The sequence below is a fragment of the Chrysochloris asiatica genome, unplaced genomic scaffold (assembly GCF_000296735.1).
Source record: "Chrysochloris asiatica unplaced genomic scaffold, ChrAsi1.0 scaffold00215, whole genome shotgun sequence".
NCBI classification, from domain to species: Eukaryota; Metazoa; Chordata; class Mammalia; order Afrosoricida; family Chrysochloridae; genus Chrysochloris; species Chrysochloris asiatica.
The window spans coordinates 2,182,205-2,201,228 of NW_006408733.1; the positions used below are offsets into that span (position 1 = coordinate 2,182,205).

Here is a 19,024-nt window from a genome sequence, read left to right on the forward strand (position 1 = left end):
TGAAAAGAATGGGTATTGCCGAACGTTTAATTGGGCTCATGAGGAACTTGTACACAGACCAAGAAGCAGTTGTTATAACAGAACTTGCTGTCAAGTGCCATCGAGTCAATTCTGACCCAAAGCAACCCTGTATAGGGTTTCCAGAACTAGGGAATCCTAAATGGTATGGTATGCACCAGTGTTGTATCCTCTCACCATACTTATTAAATCTGTATGCTGAAGAAGACTCATTAACAACCTGGGATATACAGATGATACAATCTTGCTTGCCAAAAGCAAACAAGATTTAAAATACTTACTGATCAAGAACAAAAGCCATAGCCTTCTGTATGAGTTGCACCTCAATAAAGAAAACAAAAATCCTCACTACTGAACCAAAAAATAACATCATGATAAATGGAGAAAAATTGAAGAAGGACATCATGCTTGGTAAGCGGAGCGTCAGCGAAAAAAAGACCCCAAATGCGATGGAATGGCACTGTGGCAGTAATGGGCTCAAACTTAACAACAATTGTGAGGATAACAAAGGACCAGGCAGTGTTTCATTCTGCTGTGCATATGGTCCCTATCAGTTGGAACTGATGGCACCTAAGAATAACATTAAGGATGATGGTATAATCTGGATATGGGAGAGGTTGATGGTTGAACAACATGATAAACATAGTTAATGTCTCTGAACTATAAATGTATAGCTGAAATTTCAAACACTCTGTTACATATATATTTATTCAAAAAATACTATCCAAAAGAACAAAAAGTTAAAATGGCGCACAAGGGGAAACTAAGCAATAGCTGTTAAAATTGCAATGCATACAATCCTTTTCTTATAAATCACACTTCTAGGAACTTTTCCTATATAAGCTACAAATGTAATCACACAAGAGCAAAATATTTGCTCAAGGTTTTTCATTAGAGTATTCTTCATAATAGAAAACAAACTAGAGGCTACTGTCGTTAAGTGCCATCAAGTCAGTTCCGACACATAACAACCCTGGTATAGGGTTTCCAAGGCTTTAACTCTTCAAGGGAGGAGAAAGTCTTATCTCTCTCCCACAGAGCAGCTGGCTGGCTCAAACCATGAGCCTTGTGGTTCGCAATACAGTCCTTATCTTGTGGAAGCTCCGTACACATAAACTACAATACTGTAAAGCCACTAAAAAGAATGAAGCTTTTTATGTACTACTGCTGTGCATAAGGTCACTATGAGTTGGTACCGACTACATGGCACCTACCAACAACACAGAACAAATATGAGATAAACTGTCCAAAACCTGTTAAGAGAAACAAAGGCCCAGTATGTATTTGCATGGGTACTTAAAAACCTTTTGTAACAAAGTAGAAAACTTGGTAACCTCTGGAGAGCAAAAGTCTGATTGCAATGCTTACTAGGTAAGAGAGGACTCTAAGATTTCTATACCCTTTTTATATTTTTAACTTTGAATCCTGGTACTCTGTTTTCTTTATAAAAAGCAAGGTTACTGTTAACAATTATCAATGTATTATTCTCCAAAGTTCAAAAAACACGTGATTGAATCAAACGCACCGAAATAACACAATCAACAACTGGCTTCTTCAGAACACTTTCTGCTGTCTCTTTCAGTTTGGACAAGAGCATGGCAGTCACTTGCTCAGTGGTAAAATTTCGTTCTTCCTCCATATATTTCACCTGTGAGAAAACAAGCAAGAGGATTTTCAAACATACTGTATTTCTTCACGCTCAAAAGGCCTAAAATGAATAATGTCACAAAACATCAATAAAAGTTTATCACAAGAGGATACAGTTGTTGCTATTTTTGTTAAGTGACGTTGAGTTAGTTCTTACTCATAGCAACCCTGCTTCTGAAAAGCGGCTGGTAGGTCTGAACCAGCACCCTTGCGGTTAGCAAGATCAGTGCTTATCCTACAGCACCACATTTAATGGAAAGTAATTCGCAAAGCAAAAATAACTTGAATATTATGTTCAGCTTTTTACAATCTTGTTGAACATGACACCAGGAGCTGGAGGACCACAATGTAAATATGTTGTGATCATCATCAACACAACTTGAAACACTTGTGCAAAAAGAAATAGATTTAATAACTCAACATAATCCAAAATGCCCCTCCCCAAATGAGCTGGTGGTAGTTATTTTATCATCTTAATTACCGTGTCTTTTCCTTTACTGTGTTTACTCTGGTTATTATTCATCTCCTCAGTTAGACTCCAACCCCACCTGAGAGCATAGTTGCTACGTGGTCTCTCCACTACAACAGCAGCAACTGCCTAAGAAAGGACCTGGTACAATAAATTATCGAATTAAATGATCAAGTTTTGGGGTAAAATTTCTCCTGTATAGAAGTCTGCAACTTTGACAACAAATTCAAATGAAAAGGTTGAAAGGTGGCCTAGACCCCATGCCAACCAGAAAATTTTATTCTAACTACTGCCCTAACTCAGCTTGTGTACCACCTTCTCCTAACTTCCTTGTTGATGTTGCTGTTGTTGTTGTTGTTAGGCGCCATTGAGTCAGTATTGACTCATAGCAACCTGATGCACAGCAGAACGAAACACTGCCCAATCCGTGGCCAACCTCACTATTGTTGCCACACTTGAGTCCATCAATGCTGCCACTTGGCCAATCCATCTTGTTGGGGGTCTTCCTCTTTTTCTCTGACCCTCCACCTTACCAAACATGATATCCGTCTCCAGTGACTGGTCCCATCTGACAATATGTCCGAAGTATGAGAGGTGAAGACTGCTGCTTGGAGGCCAGGATGGCCAAACTTCATCTCTCATATTTTGGACATATTGTCAGGAGGGACCAGTCGCTAGAGAAGGAAATCATGTTTGGTAGGGTGGATGGTCAGAGAAAAAGAGGAAGACCCCAGTGAGATTGAATTCACAAAGTGGCAGCATCAACGGACTCAAGTGTGGCAACAATAGTGAGGTTGGCCCAGGATCGGGCAGTGTTTCGTTCTGCTGTGCATCAGGTTGCTATGAGTCGGTACCAACTCTATGGCACCTAACAACAAATGAAACAAATTAAAACACCATGGCTTGGGTCAGGCGTACCTTTGTCCTCAAACTGGTATCTTTGCTGTTCAAGACCTTAAAGAGGTCCTGTGCAACAGATTTGCCTAGTACAATACGTTGTCTGATGTCTTGATTTCTGCCTCTGTGAGTGCTGATAGTGGATCTAAGCAAAATAAAGCCTCTGCCAACTTCACACTTTTCCCCATTTATCATGATGTTATTTACTGTTCCAGTTGTAAGGACTTTAATTTTCTTGACACTATGAGTTGCAAGGAATACTAAAGGAGGTGGTATTTGATCTCTATCAAAAATGTATTTTAAGTCCACGTCACTTTCAGTTAGTAAGGCTGAATCATCTGCATATCACAAGTTGTTAAGCCTTCTTCCAATATCCTGACTCTTCTGCCAACATCCTGCTCTTCTTCAATATAGTCCAGCTTTTCATCTTATTCAACATACAGACTGAATTAGTATGTTGAAATAATACAACCCTGGTGTACGCCTTCCCTGATTTTAATTCATTCCATATCCCCTTGTTTTTTCTTTGTTACAACTGCATTGTGGTCTATGTATAGGTTCCCCAGGAGCACAATCAAGTGTTCTGGAATACCCACTCTTCTCAATATTTATCCATAACCTGTCATGATCCACATAGTCAAAAGGCCTCTGCAGAGTCAATAAAGCACAAGTAAACATCTATCTGGTATTCTCTGCTTTTAGCTAAGATCCATTTGACATCAGCAATGATATCCCTAGCCCCACATCATCTTCTGAGTCCAACTTGAGTTTTGGGCAGTTTTGTATCAATGTACTGTTGCAGTCGTTTTCAACTGCCTTCAGCACAATTTTCCTTGCATGCGATATTAATATTGTTAGATGATATCCACATTCCATTGGTTCACCTCTTTGGAATAGGCACAAATATGGATCTCGTCCACTTAAGTTGGCCAGGTCTTCCAAATTTCTTGGCATAGTTGAGTGAGCGCCTCCAGCGCTCCATAAGTTTATTCAGTGATTTCTATTTGTATTCCTGCCACTTCCTGGAGCCTAGTTTCTCACCAGTACCTTCAATGCAGCTTGGACTTCTTCCTTCAGTACTATAGGTTCTTCATCACATGCTACCTCTTGAAATTGTACTTAAATCTAATATTTCTAAATAACCCACTTACTGTCATTCTCCTTTGGCTCTTTTGATACTTGAAACTAAATCGGCCAATACTCAAATTCCTTACTTCTTTCCTTAAAATTTTGTTGCTGTTACTAAGTGCCATCAAGTCGGTTCCAACCGGTAGCGACCCTGTAATAGGGTTTCCAAGGAGCAGCTGCTGAGCTTGAACCAACGACCTAGCAGTTCAAACGACTTTGCTGTCTGACGCATTGACGCACAGCACCACATAAGTATCCATAATTTCCTGACCTCACTTTTTATCCTCTTCCCTGTACTGTCATATCTCACCTTGTCATGCCATTCGAACTGCTCAAAGATTATTGTCACAAACATCCTAAGAAACCCCAGCAATTGCAATTACTGTTCAGTTATTTGAATGCTTCAGTTCTGAATTCGAATGAATTCTCAGCTACACTGGCACAATTTAACATCTTGTGATCTTGACTGTTAACCCTATTCCTATGATTCTTACTCTTCTAACTAGCGCATCTCAAATACTAAATCTCCTCTCTATACTCACTTGCTAGAACACTCATCCACCCTATGGAGTATCCTTATCACCTCTAAGTGCAAGACCAAAGATGTGGCCATCCTGCTCATCCCCAGCAGCTCACGTCTTTTGTCTGATCAGTTCACTACATGCTTCACATTCAGACTACTCTACATTTCCCAGGAATACCACAGCTTAATAGCTGACAACCAAACTCACTTTCCCTAAAAGAACAACCTATGTTTCCAACCTGAGCCCTACTGCTTTTGAGTATGACCATAAATCTGGCTAATGAGTTCACAGTATGGATTTCTTTGCCTGTTTTTCCAGCAGCCATTCCCTATAATCACAGCAGAATGAGCCCTACATCAATGAAGACAGGCAGCAACGATGGAGCTATCTATCACTCTCCAACCCTCCACACTCTACTAACAGTGCCCACTTCTGGCACCCCACCAAAACCCAGATCATTCAGAACACGTCAAATGTCAAAAAACTTCACATTTACAAGCATTGCCATTACAAGTTGAAATCAGAATAGTACTGATATAAATTGAATTGATAAAATACTGCATTTTAATTATGAGACAGTATGTTGAGAATCTTACCTTTATACCTGTTAATCCAGTGGGCAATTGAACAATATCATACGCAAGGTTAGATTTCTCTGCTTCCACAAATGGATCTGAAAATGCTCGGCCATGGAATCTTTTAAAACCTTGAACTGTGTTCTTTGCATTGGAAATTACCTAGGATAAAGAACATCAGACAGAGTGCTAAAAATGATACTAAAAAATTAAAATGGAAAATGACATTTTTTCCAATAAACTCAGATTAAATTAGCATCACTTCAACACTGTCGAAGTTTCCTTTCAAGTTTCTGTCTTCTTCAGACACTGAACCTTTCTGGGTGACCCTGATAGCATGAAAAATGAGTTGTGACAAATTTGTACATGGCTATATGGTAACAGGACCAGGACCAGAGCCCAGCTCTTCCTACTTTTCCACGAAGTCAGGTGATTACACGTATACAAATGTTCTCTGTTCTAAAAGTTCTAATAAATATTACTCATGTTAAGAAAGGGATATTTAGCTTATGAAAGTTACCCATACTTAGAAGCTGGTTCAAACGTTCCACAATCCAGTTTGGCAGTATGTATCCATTGATAAATTGTAGTTAAAGAAATATACTATAAAGGGGAAAAACAAGATCACACTAAATACACAAAGATGAATGCAAAAGGATATTTATTGAAAGAGTATTGCAGATGACTGGAAATCACGTGGAAGGTCAGTGACAGAAGAAAGGCTAAATAAATGTTGGTATATTCACACAATGATATACCATACACAGTGACTACAATTATACTAGAAGAAGGCAAGTCTCCTTCCTTCTTAGGGGAGAAAAGCATGTATATGCTTAGAAAGAGTACAAAAGAATACACATTAAGATAGTAATAATATTAACAGTGAATTTCAGAAAATAGTATTATGGATGCCTTTTAAATTCTTTCAACCCTACATTTTCTAGTTTTTCTAGAATAAAAGATTATAAAGAAAACAAAATGCAGGCAGGAACACTGAAAAACCTCAAGAGTAAATTTGTTCTTAAGACTAACAGGTTCCTCCTCTTAATGCAGGAGGAGCAAGTGGAACAAGTGCTATAGGAGACACTACAGAACTCCTTTGCAAAAGACACCCACAGATGACCTTTAGTAAAAGAATATGAGGCCTCCAAAATCAAGTTCTGCTTCAGTAAACTGTCAAGTAGAAAGTATCACAATAACTCTGTCAATCTACAACTGGGAAGAAAGCACCGTACAGTAACTGTTCTCAAAAATAAAAGCAAATTTACAAACAGTAAGAATTCACTGGAATTTTAAACAAGAAATTTTAAAATACCTCTATACTTGCTATTTACTGGCCTCCTAAAGTATCTTGAGCTGTTTGAAAATGAGGTTATCTTAATCACCCAAATTTAACAATTAGCCAAGCATTATATTCTTAAATTCACAAAACTATACCCAAAACAAATGTTTTTAGGCCCTTCCTGGTTCCAAAGAGAGACAGATATTCCCTATATATAGTGCTCCAGACCAAACCAGTAAAAAGTCAGATATGCAGCTCTGGTTTCTGAGGTTCCTGGTTTACAAAGTAAATTAATGATTACGTTATTTAATGTGCTTCTAACAGTATGCTTTCTTTCCCTGAAAAACTTGATTAACAAGATCAAATTTAGAAATCACAGTGATTCTAAACATAAAGATGAGAGAGACCCAGTAACAGAACTTACATCAATGCTGTCCCCTCCCCTCTGTATACAGGGGTAGATAGGGATGGGCAACTTAGACACTGGCTACCTAAAATGAAAGGGCGATAAAGGCACAGTGTGCCTGGCTTACAAGGTTTCAAGAGGGAATTTAGTTTCAGAGTGTGCGGATGAAGATAGGAGTTCCCAACTGAATAGTTTTCATCTTGTCTAGACAGGCAGGTGAAAGGAGATGGGAATAAAATTCTTATGATTCAATAGTGAGTAACTGTTATCATGACTGTCACAGTTGTAAAGGTAGAAGTTTTGGAACAAAAACAAGGAGTAGTTAATCTTACAGTCCAGGAACAGAGGACCCTAGGACCATCAAGGGGGAAGAGCACAAACGAAATGTGGGACCCTATCCAGACAAGCAGCAACACCAGAAACAGAGGCAGAGATGGGGACATGGAGAGAGAGAGCAGCTGAGAACTCTGGACTCATGGAAAGAGAGGGACTGAGTGCTGGCGGCCAGGAGGCAGACTTGCAGAATGTGCCCTTTGGTTGTTTAAATATTATATATTCCTGAGTGTTTTAGTGTACACTCCCCCAGGCACCTGCCCAAAAAAACGAAAAACAGAGGGAATGGAAGCATATACTCCTGAAAGATGATGTACAAAGGAGATTGTAATCACTCCAAAGAAACAATTGTGTAAAGTCAATGTTCTCCCATGTAAACTATATCACTCAGTTCACAATTATAAAAATTAAAAAAAATTTTAAAGACAGAACTTAAACATTTAAATTATCAAGGAAAAAGCTAATCTTGTTCAAAAAATATCTGGACAAAATATAGTCTAGCAGTCTACACGAAGCAAATAATATACTAATGCTGTTTTAAAGAATCACTTGATTAAATATTGTTAAGTTGTTGTTAAGTGCCGTCAAGTCGGTTCCGACCCATAGCGACCCTGTACAGGAAGGCACATAAAAACAGAGATCAGGTGGTATTAGTTATATACAGAGGTGCAGTGAATTACTTAATTTGGCTTTTCTAGCTAGTCTTTAAAATCCTCACCAAATGACTGATTCAGGCTATGCAAAAATGTGAGGTGCTTGTGGCCCACCAAGGAATTCAATAGCTTGCTAAATAGGTAAATAAGGTACCTAGCACCATTGTGGGAGTGGGTCCAGGGAAATAAGGTGCATCACACACTAATATGGGATTTGGTCAGTTTTGCCATCCTGTTGTTGTTGTTAGGTGCCATCGAGTCAACACCAACTCATAGCAACCTTATGCACAGCAGAAAGAAACACTGCCTGATCCTGGGCCAACCTCACTACTGTTGCCAGGCTTGAGTCCATCGATGCTGCCACTTGGCCAATCCATCTCGTTAGGGGTCTTCCTATTTTTCTCTGACCCTCCACCTTACCAAACAGGGTATCCTTCTCCAGTGACTGCTTTGCTCTTCAACAGCTTAAAAAGGTCTTGTGCAGATTTGCCTAATGCAATAAATACATCATTTGATTTCTTGACTGCTGCTTCCGTGTGTTTTGATAGTTGCTTTAAATAAGCTATCAATCACAAAGGTAGAAAGAGGGATCTCACTATATCATGGAAGAAGAACCAGGAATCTGCAATCCCTGCACTGGGAACATCCTCAATCCAAGAGACAGAGAACTATATTAACACCAGAGATGGCAAGGAGCAGACAACAAGTGGTGGGCTTCCCAGTCCATGGAGTTTAAAAAGCTGAATGCCTTTGGGCAGCAGGCTTCCTGGCACAGTGGGATGCCTCTGGGCACTTGAAAGAGGTGTTGGCTGACAGGTGGAGCTAACTTAATGCCACCTTTAGGTCATGGCTTACTAACCATAAGCGTTCAAAGAACTTTGCAACACTTGTCTACACAAGTGAAAGGTTAGTGGAGCTGAAAGGCCAAAGGCTAGAGGCAGGCCTGCAGGTATTGCAAAAGAAGGCTGTCCTGACTAAAGAACTGTACCCTGACTCATTTCTGATCTTGACTTATAATCTATTACTTCCCATTAAAAAGGTGACCCTGTTGGTATTTTCACAGGCCTGATGCTGCAGGTTAGTACACTGGACTGGAAGATCAATTTGAACCAAAAGTTGATGGTTCAAGCTCACCAGCCTATACAGGGTCAGAAACCTAGATACAGGGTCACTCTGAGTCAGAACCAACTCAAAGGCACTTAACAACTTCCCTGTTATCATTGTTAAAAGCCACTGAGTCAGCTCATGTTGTTGCTGTTGTTATGTGCCATTGAGTCAGTTCCGACCCATAGCGACCCTGTACAGGGTTTCCGAGGATCAGCTTGTGAAGCTTGAACCACTGACCTTGCAGTTCAAACAGTTTTGCAGTCTGGCGCATTAACCCACAACACCACACCAGGGCCTTATAGGGTTTTCAAGGAATAGCTGGTGGCCATGCTGTTAACCCACATGGGTTAAGAGTCCAATGCTTATCCTACAGCACCACACCAGGAGTCCAAGCTCTGGTAGTATAGTGGTTATGAATCGGGCTGCAAACTGCAAGGTCAGCATTTGAAACTACCAGCCGTTCCGTGGGAGAAAGATGAGGCTTTCTGCTCCAGTAAAGATTTACAGCCTCTGAAACCCTGTACAAGGTCACTATAAGTCAGAAGCAACTCCACAACACATAACAACAACAAACCCCATAATCCTGTGTATTATTTGTGAGTTCTGTGTGGTCACTGCAACAAATTACCAAATCCAGCAGACTCGCAGAGAGTACTGTAGGAGAGACAGTTGGTGTCAGACTTGACTAAAAGGTTGAAAGGCAGAGGCATGTCTGACCTCTGCCTCACAGAAATCAGCCCTAGGTTGTTGATCCTGATCTTCCTCTCCCTGGGAAGTTACAGGAAGCCAGATACCACCCACAACATATATACATATACCTAGGCCTTAACAGGAATCCTGGTATATCGCAATAAGATAAGCATTAGACTTCAAATCACAATGTCAGCGGTTCAAACCCACCAGCCAATTCAACAACACTTAACAACAACAACAGAGCCTAACCAGGAAAAAGGTAAGGATTTCTGCTCCCTCAGAAACCCTATACAGGGTCACTATGAGTCAAAACAACACTATGACACATAACAACAACAAGACCTAACAGTTTTAGGCACGTAGTGTATACTCAATCGTAGCTGAATATGTGGGTATATAAACCAGAGAAATAAAGTCATTTTAAGAAAAAACGAACAGATTAATTCACGTTACTCAAATGTTCACATAAAAAATTACTCAAATGACGAACGTTTTATCGTATGTACTTTACCATAGTTTTAAAAAACTCTACCTGGCTTTTAGCTGCTGCTCCAATTGATCGATTCTTAGGACCGAAAGAAATGCAAGCCCTAGAAAATAAAACAATGAAGTACATTAAGCCTTACAGCAATATAAACCACAACAGTTAACATTTCTGAGTTTCAGCTAAAAAAACACAATTTTAATAACACACAATAAATTTGTGGTTTTGATAATTTTATTGAGAACAACTGTCCATGAAATGGACTGTGCTCTTGCCCAGGAGACATCAAGGCAAGTGGTCGGGTCCCTCACTGCAAACTCCCTTCCAAGACAGAAACTCAATGGGAATACACGCTGTGATTGGTGACCATGCTCGTCACCGATAAGGGGAAGTGAGGGAAAAACAGCAATGAAACTGCAAGCTAAGCCCTACAATCTTCAATAGACTTCTGCGAACCCGGAAGGAGACCTGGTTGGCCAGCAGTGTGGCAAGACCTGGGGACTCTTGGGCCCAGAGACAGTGACATAGCCACAGAGGACTAGAGTGGAGAATGAAGCGTCCAGCTGATAAGAAGACAGGGCATATACACAAGAATACCCACATTTGCAGATAATACCCACTTGACCTGGCTTCAATGACTGCATAGCTCAATGAGCTCAACTAGAAGAAGAGGAAATAAAGAGTAAACTAATACAATTTGATGAACTTGACCTACACCTATGGATGCAGTAGCTCAAAAGAGGGAACAAATCTTTACAGCAAGGATCATTCCCACCCCCTCCGTACACAGAGTAGACAGGATGGTCAACTTGGACATTGGCTACACAAAATGGGGGGGCTACAAAGGCAAGACGTGACTGGCTTACAAGCTTTCAAGAGGGAACCTAGATCCAGAGGGCGTGAAGGAAAGTAGAATCTCCACTGAGTAATATCCAATCTATCTAGGCGGGGCTGATGAAAGGAAAAGCGGATAGGTCTCTCGTGACACAATAGTGAATAATTGTTATCATGACTGATTGTGAGGGTTGGAAATGTAAGGTAGATGTTTTTGTAGCAAGAAGGGGAGTGATTAACTTTTCAGTCCAGGAGCCGAGGTCCCAGCGGGGACCTACCCAGAGAAGCAGTGATGTTTGAGATGGAGGCAGAGACGATGACGTGGAGAGAGGGAGCAGCTGGGGACTTTAGACACAGAGGGAAAGGGGCTGTGTGCTGACGATCGGGGAGCAAGCTTGTAGCGCATATACCCTTTGGTTGGTTGAGGATGCATGGAGGAGATTGCAACCATAGCAGTGAAATGATATATGATAGGATGAATGTAAAATTAATGTTCTCCCATGTAAACTATCACATAATTCACAATACAACATAAAAAAAAAAAAAATAGGTCTGCTAGTCTAAGTGACTCGACAACACTTAACATCAGTCTAAGCATAAAGATTGGCAAACCTACATATGTGAGATGTCACAGGGATTCATACAACCCAACGGTAAGAGGGAGAGTACTGAGGGGAGGAAAAGTATATTTAAGACGATGGAAAGGTACAGCAGTTTCGAAAAGTTGGACATTTGGAACATGTTTACCTCTGCCTCATTATATGTTCAGCTGCTTAAACTACAAGGTTAGCAGTTCAAATTCACTAGCCGCTCTGTGCAAGCAAGAGGTGGTTTCCTGCTCCTGTAAAGATTTAAAGCCTCAGATACCCTACAGAACCAACTTGATGATTATTAAGTTTGGTTTGGAGTTTTTTACCACAGCCTCACAGAACCAGCTTTGTGTGGACCCTGCCAAAAGTAATTATTCATGCACTGTCCCTGCATAAATAAAACCAACAACCAACAGTAAGGCCCAGATTCCTTTAATATGTAACCTAAGGCCTAGCACCATACCACCCTCACCCCATTTGCCAACCCCCACTTCCAAAGACCCATCACAAGTTAAATAAAGTCTCCCACTGCTTTCTATCCAGTGCTTCAGAAACCATGTTATTGGTTTGGTTTTGTTTTTATAAATGTTCTATTGTGAATTATGTGAGAGTTTACATGGAAGAACATTAGCTTTACATTCATCCTATCATACTTCATTTCATTGCCATGGTTACAATCCTCTCCATGCATAATCAACCAACCAAAGGGTATACACTACAAGCCTGCCCCGGGGTTGTCAGCATACAACCCCGCTCCATCTCTGGTGCCTAAAGTCCCCAGCCGCTCCATCTCTCCATGTCATCGTCTCTGCCTCCATCTCTGGCGTCACTGCTTCTCTGGGTAGGGTCCCACACTCCATTCTTCTCCCTTGATGGTCTTAGGGACCTCCGTTCCAGGACTATAAAGTCAACAACCCCCCTTCTTTTGCTACAAAACATCTACCTTTACATTTCCAACCCTCACAGTCAGTCCTGATAGCAATTATTCCACGTTGTTGTTTTTAAGTGTTGGTGAGTCAGTTCTGACTCATATACGCCCTTGTATAAGGCATCCAAGGCTGTAAAATCTGCTAGAGCAGAAAGCAGCTGGTGGCCTCGAACCATTGACCTTGTGGTTCGAAGTCCAGTGCTAATCTTACAGAGCCACCATGCACCCATGTCGTTGCTGTTATTAAGTGCCATCAAGTCAATTGTGCCTCACAGTGACCCTGTATAGGATTTTCCAAGGCTGCAAATCTTTGCAGGAACAGAAAATCTCACCTGGTTGTTAGTTGCCAGAAATCTGTTCATGGGTTTGAAATGATTTGTAGGAGAGACAGAATTGGGGAAATACAAAATATTACTATGTAATGTATATAAAGTTATATCCTGCTTAATGAAATTGTCACTTGTGTGCACATATACTGTGTCTCAAGTAAAGTGCAAAACTTAACATTTGATGTCACAGGTTTGCTACACACCTTTGTTAAAGTCAATAGGGTGGCCAAAAGTCACATATGGCTTTAATTCAATAAAATTTACCTACAACCACATATAGGTTTGGCAAAACGTCATCTCCACATACATATTTGTACATGCTGCAAATATCTCCAACTTATAGCAATCTTGTATAAGGTTTCCAAGGAGCAGTTGGTGAGCTTAGCCACCATAGAGCAAATGGGGAAAAGTATGAAAATTTTGTGACCCTGTGGGGTTAATATGCTAGACTGCAAGGTCTGTTTAAACTGCAAGGTAGGCGGTTCAAGCTCACTAGCTGTTCCTTGGAAATCCTATACAGGGTCCCTATGAGTGGGAACCAACTCTAAAGGTACTTAACAAGAAGCAACCCTGTATAGGGTTTCCAAGGAGCAGTTGGTGAATTTGAACCACCGTAGAGTAAAAGTATGAAAATTTCTTACCCACAACCAAACATCCTGAGGGAATTAATTCTTGGGGCTTGGGGCTCACAATTATAGTCCTGGGGGTGCATCAACCCCAACACAGCACAATATAGGGAATAGCGACTGAGCTTTAAAAGCTTGTAAACTACAGTCTGACATACAACTACGGTATCTACCCATATGGAGCAAAGAGTGAAAAACAATAAAGATGTGTGGAAACAATTAATCCAAAGACTAATGAACCACTTGAACCTCAGTCTACACAATTGGGAAGCCAGAACTAGATGGTGTCTGGCTACCACTACCAACTGCTCTGAAAGAGAACACATGAGAAGGTCTCACATAGAGTTGGGGGGGGGGGTGATGAATGTGGAACAAAACTCAATCATAAAAAATGACTGGGCCTAGTGGTTGGATAGAGACTGGTGGAACCCCCAAAACTATGGCACGTAATCACCCTTCTAGCCTCAAACTGAACTCACTCAGTACTGTTTTCACCCAAACAGTAAGACAGGTCTATAAAACGAACAGCACCAGGGATGGAGCACTCCTCATAACAATCAATCATTATAAGAAAGCCAAGGGCAACATGTGCCCAAACACAAAATTCAGAAGGCAAGAAGGGATAGAAATAAAGGCCAACTGTAAACAGGGAGGAAGTGGGAAGTGTGCTTTTTCGTTGTCAGCAAACAAAATGTCTTAGGAAATGCTGAATGGAAAACAATTTGCTCTTTAAACTTACACTCCAGATCATAATAAAATGCTAAAAAACAAATTTGAATAAAAACTTACACAGTTCCTGAATCACAATGGTCATATTTCAATTGCTCAATAAACAAACAGGTGTGTTTTTAAAATGCAAATAAAGAATATTTCCATCCTGGCTATATTTTCCATTTAACAGAACTGCTCTTGACAATATTCTTAGTCAGTGAACATTTTTACTTTCTTTTAAAAATCTACTTCTACATTTTTAACAGTAACAGGAAAGGTTTCTTATGCTTGAAGAGTCATGTAAGTGCTTGTCTCATTTCAAATTGTTCATCCTCCTTTTTTGGTTTATGCCTATCAACAGTTCCCAACTTCTTATGCAACCATTAAGTGTCACTTTTGTTGTTGTTGTTGTTAAGTGCCGTCGAGTCGGTTCCGACCCATAGCGACCCTGTACAGGGTTTCCGAAGGTGTAAATCTTTACGGGAGTAGAAAGCCTCATCTTTCTCCCGCGGAGCGGCTGGTAGTTTCGAACCGCTGACCTTAAGGTTCGCAGCCCGATTCGTAACCACTACGCTACCAGAGCTCCTTAGAACTTAAATCTTCACTATATAATTTAGCAATTAAACCTGAAACTAAACTCTTTCAGGGTAGGTAAAAAAATCTCTATACTTTTCTTACCATATATAGTGAAATTTGTGAGAGCAAGACTTCAATAGAATTGCCTTGTTTTTCCAGGTTTTCCAAGTTTCTCACCTTTGACAAGGTGCAATCTTTTAACACTTTCCTATCGCTCATTTTAGTGGAAAACATTCAAGTTTCCTTCTTACAGGTTCCAGCTTCCACAAGTTTTACCATGCTTATTAACAAACTCATCAACATAATTTCATTACCTAAATTTTTATATTCTAAAAAAATCTTCACAGTTAGCAAACTATTGCACCAAAGAAGTCCTTACTAATTTCCACTGTCATCAATTTAGTTGACTTGAGCACATGGTACAGTAAAGAGCAGAGTCCTGGTGTGGCACTGTGGATTAATACGCCAGACTGCAAAGCCGTTTGAACTGCAAGGTCAGCGGTTCAAGATCACCAGCTGTTTCTCGGAAACCCTATACAGACAGGGTCGCTATGGGTCGGAATCGACTCAACGGCACATAACAACAACAGTAAAGAGCCGAGCCAGGTTCTAAAATCGATAGTCTGTGTCCATCGATTTTAGTCTCTTCTTTGCCTCTTCCTAGCTGTGTAGTCTTCCCAAATTGCTTGCACTGAGATTCAATCCACTCATTTTGAAAATGGAGAAAGTAACAGCACCTCATAGGGCTGCTGTAGAGAGTTCATTTGTTAGAGAGCTTATGTGTGGCACGCACTGTGGAGTAAGTACTGGACTGCTAACCACATGGATGGCGGTTCAACCCCACCAGCCACTCCTTAGAAACCCTATACAGGGTCTCTACGAGACAACAAATATCAGAGATGGCCACACTGTTATTTGTTGTTATTAAATGCTTTGTTCAGACCCAACTCAGAAACCCTGTATAGGGTTGCGAGGCTTTAAATCTTTGCTGGAGCAGAAAGCCTCACCTTTCTCATGTGGTACAGCTGGTGCATTCGAACTGAGGATCCTGTAGTTCACAGCCCAGTATTTACCCTATGGAACCACCACACTTTCCAGACAGCTACATAGTAAATGACAAAATCAAGCTGTTATCATGATTCCAATGAAGCCCTGGTCTAAGTGTGATACAAAAATGTAACAATTAGTTTGCTGTGACAGTGACGTAACATTTTCAAACTGTCCACTAAAACCCAGGCAAGCCATCTTTAAAATTTTGCATCTATGACTAAAAAAAAAAAAAAGAATTCTACTAATTCTATTACGAAAGAATGAGATTCAAATTAAAAGCAGCACATGCTGAAAGTAAAAACCTTACTCCAACAAAACCTGTATTTAAATGTGAAAAAAGTAAAGCCCAGAGACAGACACGCAGTTAATTTAATAGTAGTGCCAGACGTAAAACTTAGTTCAGCGCTTTCTAGGGCAAATTCACTATAGTAAATTAGGAGGCATTAGCGTATAAAGAAAAGAATGAAGTTTATGAGTAATTCCATACACACACATACACCAATTGATGGTACTGTTAACATTAAGGCAAATAATTCTCACAACCCTAATAAATCCAGTACATCCTAAAAATAAAAAAAAAAAAACAGAAGCCAAACAAACACCCCATTCAGTCTGTGTCTCCTCAAATATATGCCCTGAAAAGTTTTCAGTGACTGGATTATTCCTTCAGAATTTTCACAGGGAGCAAGCTGGACAAGAACATTTAAAGGAAACATTACTACCTTTCACTCACCAAGACAACCAGGAATCTCCAAATCTGCAAACAGCCCACATCTAATGTCTATCTGCAAGCAAGTGAAACTCCCTTGTCCTAAACTTTCATTATTGATCCTTCTTCATATATGCCAGGTATTCTACACTTGATACTCCCAAATACACTGAGGAAAAAACTACTACTGACCCAGTTTTACAGATGAAGAGCTAACTGAAAGTCAAGTTAGTATGCCCAGGAATGCAACTGATAATATTAGAGGCAAGAATTCAAAATCAGAATGATCAGACTCCAATCCAAATCCCATCCATACTCTCATGCTATCTACACTAAACCCTATTAAATTCATTTCAACTTTTACCCTACACTCTAGACTGTTCAAATGCTATCCTTCATTTATTAAGTCCCTTCTCAAGTCTCACTCTCGCCTTTCATCACTCTAATCCTCACTGATAAGACTCCTGAGAATTTAGTTATTTTAAATGTACCGTACTCTCTAGTATTTACTGTTGTTTCATGTCACTCATTTCCAACTAGAGTGGTTAACATCTTTAGGCAACAGGAAACATCTTAAACACTGCCTCTTTAACTCATACTATACCAACTCAATGTTGCTATAAGCCTAAGAAATAAAACTTATTCTTGATAGAATATTGCTTTTCCTCCATTACAACGTTTAGGTTGATATTACAGTAAGTTACTAGTCTTAAAGCCCTAGGAATAATATCCTTTTGCAACAAAAGAATTTATGAATACTCTTAATATGATAGAGTTTGAACACCTGCAGTCAGCACAGTTCCTTAAAAGACACAATTTCACATTTATAATCGTTATGTAGAACTGCTCTCAGGATTAGGACAGCTGCCGCTCTACAAAGTTAACTTTCTTAAATAATATAAGAAAACAAACGTTTCAGAGAACCCACAATATTATTTGTTGCTGATGTCAAGTGCCATTGAGATGGTATCAACTCATAGTCATCCTGTAGAGGGTTCCCAAGGCGCGGCTGATAAGCTTGAACCACCAACCTTGCAGTTCAAGCGGACTTTGCAGTCCACTGCATTAACTCCCAGCACTATACCAGGACTCCCACAATAATATTTAAAATATCAAATTAAAGCTGCAGGCCAAAGTGACATGGAAACAGGTACTAACATTAATCTGTTAACTGACTCAGCACTAACCTTCAAAGCACCAAGGAGTTGATACCCAACAGATCCAAGAACTCATACTTTTGAGATCTATAGTATCTAGATCTACAGCAATTTCTTAGTAAGCTTCACACACTAAAATAATACAATTGTCAAACACAAAAGGTAGACTTCCGTAGAGTTCGTTTTACTGTCCCAATATATAATCCATTACCACAGAATTTAAATAAACTAACAGCAATATTAGGAAAAACTTATCGACATTCTAAGCACTTTATATATTCTTAACTCATTATAAGCCTTTTAAGTACCAATGAGAATCAAGAACTTATATTCTTGTTAGGTGCTGTCAAGCAGGTTCCAACTCATAGCAACCGTATGCAAAGCAGAACAAAACACTGCTGTTCCTGCAACCACCTCACTGCTGTTGCGACTGTGCCAATCCATTTCATTGGGGGTCTTTATCGCTGACCCTCCACTTTACCAAGCATGATATCCTTTCTCCAGGGACAGAGCCCTTCCTGATAATAAATATCTCCGAAGTATAAGAGACAAAGTCTTACCATGCTGGCTTCTGAATATTCTGGCTGTACTTACAACACAGATTTGTTTGTTCTTCTGGCAGTCCATGATACTTTTAATGTTCTCCTCCAATCTGGTGTGATGCTATGAGTTATTAAAGTGCTGGACTGCAAGTTCGGTTTGAACTGCAAGGTCAGGAGTTCAAGCTCACCAGCCTTTCCTTGGAAACCCTATAAAGGGCCACTATGAGTTGGAATCGACTCGATGGCACTTACCACCACACCACCATAGCTCAAATGCACCAATTCTTTCTACGATTTTCCTTACTCACTGTCGAACTTTCACACACATATGAAACTACTGAAAATACCATGGCTTGGGTCAGGCCCTTCATCCTTAAATTAACATCTTTGCTCTTGAACACTTGAAAGAAGTCTTTTAGGCAGCTGATTTGCTTAATGCAATATGTCGTTTGATCTGACTGCTGCTTCCATGAATGTTGATGGTAGATTCAAGCAAAACAATGTCTTAGACAACTTCAAATTTTTCTCTACTGATCATGATATTATTTAATGGTCTAGTGGTGAGAATTTTGTTTTCTTTACATTGAGATGCAACCCATACTGAAGGCTGTGGTGTTTGATTATCATCAGTATTTTAAGTTCTCTTCGCTTTCAAGAAAGCAAGGTTGTTACCATCTTCATATCTCAGGTTGTTAATGAGTCTTCTTCCAAAGCTAATGCCACATTTCTCTTCATATAATCCAGCTTCTCGGATTA

General features: G+C 40.0%; 1 protein-coding gene across 1 annotated transcript in view; it reads right to left on the reverse strand.

Moving 5' to 3' along the window:
• Positions 1–19,024, reverse strand: part of HSPA4 (heat shock 70kDa protein 4) — a 63,822-nt gene that overhangs the window by 34,582 nt on the left and 10,216 nt on the right. Inside the window, exons 2-4 of the mRNA XM_006872912.1 lie at positions 10,265–10,322; positions 5,280–5,420; positions 1,544–1,666 (exon numbers count right to left, since the gene is read on the reverse strand). Coding sequence (XP_006872974.1) covers positions 1,544–1,666; positions 5,280–5,420; positions 10,265–10,322 — 322 coding nt within the window. The remainder of the gene's footprint in view (positions 1–1,543; positions 1,667–5,279; positions 5,421–10,264; positions 10,323–19,024) is intronic.